Below are 10,431 nucleotides of genomic sequence, written 5' to 3'. Positions count from 1 at the left end.
CATAAGCAAAAAGAAAAAAGCCGGAAGTGGCGCTGTGGCTCAAGTGGTAGAGCGCTAGTCTTGAGCTGAAGAGCTGAGGGACAGTGCCCAGGCCCAGAGTTCAGGCCCCACGACTGGACCAAAAAAAAAAAAAATTAGTTACTATTCCCAATTTCACTGAATGCCTGGCTCAAATGACAAGAAAACCTGATGACCCAGAAGCTACAATTCACTGGACAACCAAGTAGGTCTTGGCCTGCTATAGATATGCTGGGTGACTACAGACATTCTCACCTGGCTTCAAAAGCAGCTATAAATTCAATGAAATGTACCATAAAAAGAATGGATTAGCACAGCACCATATATCTCCTTAAATGTATGGCATTTGATCTGTCACCACCAGGGATCTGGGAAAACTAGTTCCCTGTCCTCAAACTTGTGGAACCAAGCCTGATTTGTGGGAATAGTCACCTGGCCCATGTATTTAGACACCTGACCAATCATTTCAAAACACAGTCCAACTTTCTTTCTAAATGACTTATTTCTCAGGAAGGCTTTACCTAGTGAATTTCAGAAACTAAATATCACACCATGTTTTGCATTTGGAATATATACTTAAAATTTATGCACTTCTGACCTTGTCTGAAATTAAATTATGTTATAAGAAATAATTTCAAGGAGCTGTTATATAGATTCAGGTATTGGTGAACCCAGGGCCTCTTGAGCTTGACCCCAAGCTCCTATTCAATTTTAAACACGTTTCAAGTGTTACTTAAAATACTATATAATACATTGAGATTTGCCTTTCAGGACAGGCATGGTGGCTCACCCCTATAATCCTAGCTACTCTGAAGATAGGAAGATTAGGAAGATCATGGTTTGAGGCCAGCCCAGGTAAAAGGTTAGGGAAACCTTCAAGTCAATTAATGAGTGGGCATGGTGGAACAAACCTATCATACCAGCTAAGCAGGAGGCCACTGGTAAGAGGATCAAGGTCTAATGACAGCCTGGGCAAAAATTCTACCTCAAAAATAACTAAAGCAAGGTGTGAGGGAGTACGGCTCTGCTGGTAGAACACCTGCCTAGCAAGCGTGAGGCCCTGAGTTCAAAGCCTTGTACTTCCAAGAAAAAAAGAGAAAAGGAAAGGAAAAGAAAAGGTTCCTGTACCCCTTGTATCATCAGCTAAGCCAGTGATTTTTTTTTAAATCTTATATTCAAATTTCTCATCAATCTTCCAATAGGAAGCTATACAAATTACTTGGACTACACAGAAACAAAACAAAGCAAAACAACCATTCACCACAAAAACAAAACCAATAGTTATTAAAGAGGTGACAAATGTTTGCTGTCTCTAGAATTAAAGAAATGTAAATAATAATGAGATGCCACTTTTCACCTAGTCAACTGAAGAGGTTATAGCTAGGAAACCAAGTCTACTGCAGTAAAAGGGTAGGAAAGGGCCTCTACCAGTCATCAAGGATGAGAGCAAACCCTTCTGGCAACACAACCCAATTCAACAATTCTAAGCCTAAATGTCTGCACAAGTACACTCACAGATGCTCATGATATTTATAACAGGGAAAAGCAGGAACCTCTTTAAGGCCCAGAAAACTGGTTCAATAACTGAAAATGCTAAACAGCCACTAAAAATGGGGTGACCATTAGTGACACAGACATGTCTATATTAGAGAAGACTATAAAATAATATACTTTAGTCCTGGTTTTTTTAAGTCAAATATACAACTAGATCCCTAACTGAATTCTTTTTTTTTTTAAACATAACTGAATTCTTAAAAGATTAAAACAGAAAAGGTTGAAATAAAAAATAAATTTAAAAAAGAAAAGAAAGTACACCAAAATATAAAAATGGCTATTTCCAGTTAATAGGATATGAAGTGGATTTATTTTTGTTTTCCCTATATAATGCATATATTTTATAACAAGAAGGGGAAAAAAACAAAACACTACAAAAACAATTAAAATAAAAATCACTGTCCAAGCTGGGCGCCAATGGCTCATGCCTGTAATCCTAGCTACTCAGGAGGCTGAGATCTGAGTATCGAGGTTCAAAGCCAGCCCGGGCAGGAGTGAGACTCTTATCTCCAATAAACCGATAGAAAATCGGAAGTGGTGCTGTGGCTCAAGCGGTAGAGCACTCGCCTTGAGTGAAGAGCACAGGGATAGTGCCCAAGCCCAGAGTTCAAGCCCCACGACCGACCAAAAAAAAAAAAAAAAAAAAATCACTGCCCAGTCTAAAGTAGTAGAGACCAACACCTTGGGAAACCTAGGAATAAGCAGGTGGCAGGAATACTATTTGGCCAAAGCGAGCTCCGGGCTCTGGTCTCAGTTCAACCACTCTGTTGGCCAAATCCTTTCCCTCTATAGGGCTGGGCCACATCAGTGTTCCCAAACACAAGTTACCTGCACAGATTTACCTAGGATGCTTGATTATTACAAGATAGTCAGCCAGCCAAATTGCTGGAGCCCTGAAGCAGATCTCCTGATTCAAAACCTCTAGCATAAGGGTAAAAATATACCTGTATCTTTTAAGAGTATACCGAATGACTCTACCTCCTACCAGGTTTAGGAATCTGAATTAGATAACCAAGATGTGCCCTTTCTTCTAAAACACTCCTTTTAACATCATTCCCTTGGCCCACTCCCAAAGAGCCTTTTGCTTCTCACCAAGCACATCCTGGGGGCTGCTGGGGAACTGCTTGCTGAGTACAGTGCCCAGGGCATAGCTCAGGTCCATGCTGTGTCTAGTTATCTCTGCTGGTGTAGCTCCAGCTGGGAACATCTGAGTGGGCAACTCTGAGAAACGGATCTCTGTCCCAGCTCTGGGCTTCATTTCAGGCAGGCGGGCCAAGCCCTCTTGGTAGCTTTTGCACTCAGTGCCACAATGAGGCAGATTCTGCCCCACCCGGTCCTTGGTGTGCTTCATGGAGAGTACAGGCAGCACATCTGAGAAGGCACAGATCTGCCGGCTCTCGGGTTGCAACTTCTCCATTGTGGCCTCACTAATGAAGTTAGTGAGTGAGATCCATTTCTTGAGTGTATTATATGGGTAAGGTCCCAAAAACTGGTCCAGCTCTTGGAGATTGGCCCTCATGGCTTCTACTTCAGCTTTTGGTGCTGGGGACAAGTCTATCTCTTCCCGGATGGCATTCCAGCGCAGGACTGTCAACCCTCGTTGCTGCAGGTTAAGGAAGAAGCCCATCCGAGGACCCACCTCTCTGGGATTAGCCTTGTCCACGCTGCTATAGTGGAGGAAATGGATGCCTGGTGGGATCATCTTCACCCCTCGGAACTTGGGCCCCACTTCCCAGGAGTTGTAGTCGATGCCAAACTCAGTTCCCTTGGGCATGTTCAGAATGACCACAGTGGCCCCTTCAAAGAAGAGGTGCTTGGCCAGCTCAGGATCCATCTGCACGGCAGCCATGGGGCTAGTAGTTGGAACCCAAAAAGAGAACCCTTCTTGCTGACCTTCTACAATAGCTGCAGAAAAGAACAAGAGTTAAATAGACCTTGGGGAAAAGTGCTTTATTTGCTGAGCATTGTGTGTATGCAAGAAACTGAAATGACCCTTTCACAGAATTAGTCCCTTAATCCAAATCAACCCTGTTCTACGGAAGAAGAAAATCTCAGGGCCAGAGAAGACTTTTGTGTTTTGGGTTTTTTGGGTCAGTCATGGGGCTTGAACTCAGAGCCTGGGCACTGTCCCTCAGCTTTTTTTGCTCAATGCTAGAGCTCTACCACTTGGAAACAAGACTCTCACTTACTTTCCTGCCTGGGCTGGCCATGAACTGCATTAACCTTGAGCAAAAGAAGCAGGGACAGTGCCCAGGCCCTGAGTTCAAACCCTAGGACCAACAAAACAACAACAATAACAACAACAACAAATTCCGTTAATTATCTGCACTGTGCCAAGATCTATGCTGGGCCTCGAAAGAAACATCCACAGAGTAAGTCACGGAGTAAATATTTACCTGGTAGCCCATACTTGTCATCCCAAGTACATGGGAAGCATAAAGAAGAGGACTGTAGACCAAAAAACACGATACCCTATTAAAATAGTGAAAGCAAAAAGGGCTAAAGACATAGCTCAAATGGTAGTGTGCCTACCTAGCAAGCACAAGATTCTGAGCTCATATCACAATTCTTAAAGAAAAAAAATTCACAAGCAGAAAAAAACAATTGCTGTTTAATTGTTTACTTCTTGCTTTTTTCTTCTTCTTCTTTTTTTTTTTTTTGGTGCTGGTCCTGGGGCTTGAACTCAAGGCCTGGGCCCTGTCCATGAACTCCTTTTTGCTCAAGGCTAGTATTCTACCATTTGAGCCACAGCACTTCTGGCTTTTTCTGGGCAGTTTATTGGAGATAAGAGTCTCACAAGCCAGAACCAATGATGGCTCATGCCTGTATTCCTAGATACTCAGGGAGCTGGTATTTGAGAATCATGGTTTGAAGCCAGCCTGGGCAGGAAAGTCCATGAGACTCAATCTCCAATTAACCACCAGAAGTGGCACTGTGGCTCAAAGTGAAAGAGCACTAGCTCTGAGTGAAAAAGCTCGGGGACAGGGCTCAGGCCCTGTTCAAGTCCCACAACTGACAAAAAAGCCTCATGGGCTTTATTGCCCAGGCTAGCTTTGAACTGTGACCCTCATATATCAGCCTCTGGGTAGTTAGGATTACAGGCATGAGCCAACAGTGCCTGGAATTACTTCTCACATTTTAACCAACCAACCAACCAAACCATAAAGTGTAGGAAGATCAGTCTTTTTACAAAAATTCAAAAGTATATTATTTGTACCTAAAAAAACACTACAAATGATTCTTATTCTGGGGCTGGGAATGTGGCTTAGTGATAGATTGCTTGCCTAGCATGCATGAAGCCCTGGGTTCAATTCCTCAGTACTACATATACAGAAAAGCCCTAAGTGGTGCTACGGCTCAGTGGTAGAGTGCAAGCCTTGAGCAAAAAGAAGCTCAGGGAGAGTGCCCAGGCCTGGAGTTCAAGCTCCAAGACTGGCACACACAAACACACACAAAGTTTGAAAGGCACTACTGGACATATTTATATCTTCCCCTTCCTAATCATAATCTAGAATTCAGAAAGTGCTTGATATCTGTGGAATGAACAGAAATTCCATTTAGAGTAATTGCTCATCTATTAGCCATCTTCCCTGTGGCATTCCCTTCACTCTAATTCTGCCATCCTTCAATTCTCTTCATTGTATCTCCAGCAGCTGGCACACGGCCTGGCACAGAGCAGAGGCTGGGAAAGGTTTACTGAGTATGCACAGTACTCTGCAGCATACCAGCCTGACTGGCCTCAGGGTCTGTGAGTTCCTCACAGTCCTGGTATACACCTATCTCCATCCACTCTCCACTACCTCTCCAATCCATCCTCCCTTACACACAACGCTGGCTTGACCTTCAATCCTTTCTCTATCCAACCACCAGAATGACCATTTCAAAATGCCTATCTTATACCATCCCACTCATTTGCCTTCTAGAGTGCCTCTAAGGTAACCACAAAGGCTGAACTACAAAGCCCGGATGGTCACATGCTAGGTAACCCCTCCAGATTCCCCACAACACAGACCCTCAAGTCGGAGTGCACTCTCCCCACCACACTCGGTCAAATCATTTTTTTTTCTTCGGACCTCAGCTCAATATTCACTTCCAAGGTCAAGCTTCCTTGACCCTGGGATAGAACGGGGGAGCTGGACAGGGGAAGGAGTTGTGATTACACCTGGGTGCTTCCTGGCTTTTCCAAGACCACTTACACGGTTGTGACTTTGATTGAGATCTGTCATCTCCACAAGATTTGAGTCCTTCGAAATCCCTAGCACCTGCCCGATGCTTAGAAAGCAGTTACTTAGTAAAATACAGTCGCCACTGTGCAGACGAGAAATAAAGGCTCATTTCTGGGGAGACTTCACCCCCGGGTCGCGCAGAGAGGAGAGCAGAGTTGAGTCGGGTACAACTAAGTTTCCTCGGCTGTGACTCGGTGCGCAGCAGGGCGCCCTGACGACCACAACGCCGGCGGTCCCCGGGACGAACGGCCTCGACGCCGGCGGTCCCCGGGACGAACGGCCTCGACGCCGGCGGTCCCCGGGACGAACGGCCTCGACGCCGGCGGTCCCCGGGACGGCCTCGACGCCGGCGATCCCCGGGACGGCCCACCGAGGTCTCCGGGGCACCCGCCGCGTTCCCACCCCGGCCCGCGGCCCGCACGCGGCCTACCAGGCCACAGAGGCCTCGTTCGCCGCAACCCGCGGGCCCGAGTCGTGAGGAGCAGCGACCTGCTCACACAGACCACGGAATGAGGAAAAAGAAAAGAAAAGAACGGCGGGAGACGCCACTCACCGTCCTCACCCCTCGCTCCCGTACCGCGGAAACGCACCGGAAGTTTGGCCGTGGGGAGGGGGCGGAGGGGGAAGCGCCGGGTGAGAGCGACGGAAAAAGCTGTCCGGCCGAGCGCTCGGTCACAGAAGGAAAGGCCCGTGCCCGCAGGTTCCGCCTGGTCAAGCAATGCATTTTAACTATTCCTAGGCTTTCGCTTTGCCACCTGAATTGTGGGATAACAACGTTTGTTACTAAACGATGCATAACATAGCCACTGCTTTGGTCTCAAGCAGTCAAGATCATTGAAGAATGGTCCCGGTCACGGCTACCCAACAAACTTCCACACTCAGATTCTCTTCAGCCAATCTGTCAGAGCTGGCCCACTGCCACCCAGTCTCCGCTTTGTAGTCACGCTCAGCTCTAGGGGAGAGAGAGCCTCCGAAACTCAGGCCCTAGCCCAGGGAAAACCAGTCTCAGCAGCTGTGGTAGCCACTACATAAGCCACTGGTGGTCACCCAGTCTCCTGAAAGCCTAGCCTGACATTTCTGGTTGAGGAAGGAAATTTGCCAGTCTTATGCTACACTGTTTCCTTGGGTCCTAGTGCAAAGCTATTTCAAAACACGTGTTATGCACTTAATTAATAATGATACTAACTTGGTATCGGTGAGCAGCTTCTATTCATGAGTCTAGCCCTGTGCTAGGTGGTTATATTCTTTGGGCTCCTCTAAAGAAGCAGAGTGGGCTGAGCACCAGTGGCTAATGCCTGTACTCCTATCTACTCGGGATGCTGAGATCTGAGGATGGCCGTTAAAGATATCTTGGGCAGGACAAGTACATGAGACTCTATCTTCAATTGACCACCAGAAAACTTGAAGTGGAGCTGTAGCTCGAAGTGGTAGAGTGAAAAAGCTCATGGACAGCCCTCCAGAAGCTGAGTTCAAGACCCATGGCCCTCCCCCCCCCAAAAAAAAGAAAAAACAGAAAAAGAAAAAAGAGGCAGTAGGTAGGAGATATATCTTAAGCAATTCATTACCAAGGAATTGGTTTATGTGATAGTGATGTCTGGCTATATAATGCCAAAATCCTCGGGCAGGCTACTTGGGTATTATTTAAAATCCTTACACTATTCCTTTTCACTTTTCAGTCAACAAGAGAGAAAACTGAAGTTCCAGAGAGGCAGAGTTAGGATGCAAATCACGGTCTAACTGGCTGTTCTCCACCTTGTGTTCCTGCTTTTTAGCTTGTCTGTCACACTTCCTCGGTGACAGCTAGACACATCAATGTGTCTCAGTAACAAGTCATCTCTTAAGAGGTTGCAGACTAGGCTGGGCACTGCAATCATGCTAATCACAGTGGGTTCCTGCAGGGCTAACCAGAAGTGACCTCTGAAGTTAAGCAAATCAATCTCAGCCTGTCAGTCCCATTTCCTGCCTGATGTAGCTCAGCTTCCCACTTCTAGTCTTAGTCTCACAGCTCCCTGTTATAGATGGGTTCACCATCACCTCAGAGACTCCAGAACACTTAACACTGGACATAAAAGAAGTAGCCTGATGGCCCAGGAATCCCTGCCTTTGGCTTGCAATCTTTATTCAAATCAGGGTTTCTCATCCTTGGTATATTTGGGGCCAGATAATTCTTTGTTGTAGATAGCTGTCCTATGTATTATAGGATGTAGTAGCAACCCAGAGCTGTGGCCTCACATGCCAGGAGCACCCCTCAGTTGGGACAACAAACGTCTCCAGGCAGTGCTCCCTCATCCTCCCTCCAATCCTAGTTCAGAAACACTGATTTAGATGAACCAATCCTTCCCAAGAAGCTGAGGCTGGCCATACAGATCCAGGGAGCATATGACCCTGAGTTGTGTGGGGACCTAGTGTTTGCGAACCAAGCCCTATTCCAGAATCTCAGTAGTGACCAATCATTAAAGGAAACCTACAGGGAAAATTCTGGGAAGAATTCACAAAGCACCTCACAGCAATTATCTTTAACAATAATGGTAATCCAGAGACAGCTGGAGAACTACTTTTCATCACACAGCCTTTGCATTATTTAGTAAATTACCTTTATAAGAAAATGATATTTAATATCTGAAATTATGAGTAAATGCTCTGGATAAAAGTATTTATAACCAGGTGCTGGCTATCATCCTAGCTACTCAAAAGGCTGTGATCTGAGGATCACAGTTCAAAGTCCATGAGACTTTCCTGAAAACCAGAATGTACCTAGGGCTCAAGTGTTAGAGCATTAGCCTTGAGCAAGAGAAGTTCAAGGACAGCACCTAGATTCTGAATTCAAGCTTCAGGGCTGGTTTAAAAAATATTTTTAAAAATATGTAAAATGGTATGTACAACAAGGTTTCAACTCTGAAAAAAATACGTATGTGTGGAATAAAAGACTCATTGGTTTGCTTTTGGGCAATATAGAAAGGTGGCCTGGGCCAAGTCATTGATAGAATAAAGGGGAAAATGTAGTATGTGTACCTCAAGTGGTCCAAGGAATGAGTCTAGATTTTATATGTTTGGGTTTTTTTTGGAGGTTTTTTTTTTTGGTAATACCTTTGCATTCGTTTTTATGGAGATTCTTTCCTTTGGCAAATAACACTAATTTTTCATTTATGGACATAGTAATAATATAGCTTCTTTTAAAACAATCATTCAAGTTAGCCAATTTAAAGAAAAAAGGTCAATCATGGAGCAGGTGATAGGCTATGGCAACATGTATATGAAGGTTATGGTCAAAGGCTGGAGTGGAGGCCTGAGTACTTATCCACAAGGCTCCCACTGTGGGGGAGGGGGTACAGGAGAGATAGCATGGTATTCCTTCTCCACGTCCCTCCGGGCATTGGAACTAGTCTGCTTACTGCTCCTATGTGCTTGTTCTCACCCAAGTTTGTTACCTTACTTGATCTTTCTCTTCATTCAGCTCAGACTACCTCCTCAGGGAGGCCCTTAACTGGCTGTTTTTTTTTCTTTTTCTGTTGGAGGGAGACATGCTGGGGATCAAACCTGAGACCTTACATATGCTAAGCACACATTCTACCAGTGAGCTGCCCTCTCAACCCTGACCACTTTGTTGAAGCACATCTCCCTCTCTGCATTTCTTTCCTGGCGCTGATCACTCTGTCATTGCCTTTAAACAGGGAGTTGCCTGTTTGGTTGTTCATTGCTCTCAAGAGCCTCTCAGCTCCTGCACAGTAAGGACTTTTGCCCTATTTGCTGCTGACCTACTACAGAGCCAAGCCACTGTCTTGGGCTTCATCGGGAGTTCTGAACATTTGTTGAATAAAAGTATTCGAAGTTGGGAGGTTTCTAATCTAGTTTTATACCAACGTACCAGTAGCCAAGGTTTGAGAGAAGGAAAGACAGAGTGGGGGAGGGAGGAGAGGGAGAGAGGGAGGCAGAGGAAGTCTGTGGTTCAGCATCAAACACATTTATTTCACTTTTATTGAGTATACAAGAACAGAGAGCACACGCATACAGCACGGAGCACTGAGGTGGGGAGCATGGGGACGAGAGAGGAGAGAGGGGTGTGAATTAAAAAGAACAGGACAGCATTGCAGTTGGTTGGTAAGGTGCTTTTGAAAAAAATATATCTATTTAGAATGATGTTTCTCATGCAATTTCAGGCCAGTCTTGAAATGTGCTTGCAGGATTCAAAAACTGACACTTCTGACACTTCCCTTACCCTCAGATGGAAAAGATCCAGAGAGAGCAAAATAAGCAAAAATAAAAGTTGGTAAGATGGCACCGTGGGGAAAAAAAAACAAAACAGAAACAAAATCCCTGGAGACCATCTCTTTTACTCTGCTCATTTTGAAGGCAGGGAAACTGAGGTCCAAAAAGAGAATGGGACTAGCCCAACTGTCACATACTGAGTTAGAGGCTGAGCCAGGAGCATCACTCAGAATCCTGACTGCTCTCCAGGACATTTCCTGCTATGTTACCTGGCCTCCTGGATCATAGAGGCAGCACAGAGAAGATGAGAAGCATTTGAAAAAAAGGAAAATAGGTTGCAGACAGACAAGACGAACGTCCCTATTCTCTATGGGGAGGGAACAGTGCCCTGTATTTCAGCTTTGCAGGGCCCCTCCTCCCAGGTGGC

At 45.4% G+C, this 10,431-nt stretch overlaps 1 protein-coding gene across 2 annotated transcripts in view; it reads right to left on the bottom strand.

Moving 5' to 3' along the window:
* Positions 1-6,392, bottom strand: part of Aar2 (AAR2 splicing factor homolog (S. cerevisiae)) — a 19,770-nt gene extending 13,378 nt beyond the window's left edge. For both annotated transcript variants that reach the window (XM_013011073.1, XM_013011074.1), the window contains exons 1-2: positions 6,352-6,392; positions 2,665-3,477 (exon numbers count right to left, since the gene is read on the bottom strand). In XM_013011073.1, the coding sequence (XP_012866527.1) occupies positions 2,665-3,421 (757 nt within the window). In that variant the 5' untranslated portion in view covers positions 3,422-3,477; positions 6,352-6,392. The remainder of the gene's footprint in view (positions 1-2,664; positions 3,478-6,351) is intronic.
* Positions 6,393-10,431: the final 4,039 nt, after the last annotated feature.

The sequence above is a fragment of the Dipodomys ordii genome, unplaced genomic scaffold (assembly GCF_000151885.1).
Source record: "Dipodomys ordii isolate 6190 unplaced genomic scaffold, Dord_2.0 Scaffold13, whole genome shotgun sequence".
Lineage (NCBI taxonomy): Eukaryota > Metazoa > Chordata > Mammalia > Rodentia > Heteromyidae > Dipodomys > Dipodomys ordii.
The sequence above is the reverse complement of the archived record's forward strand: the minus strand, read 5'-3'. Positions and strand labels throughout refer to the sequence as shown.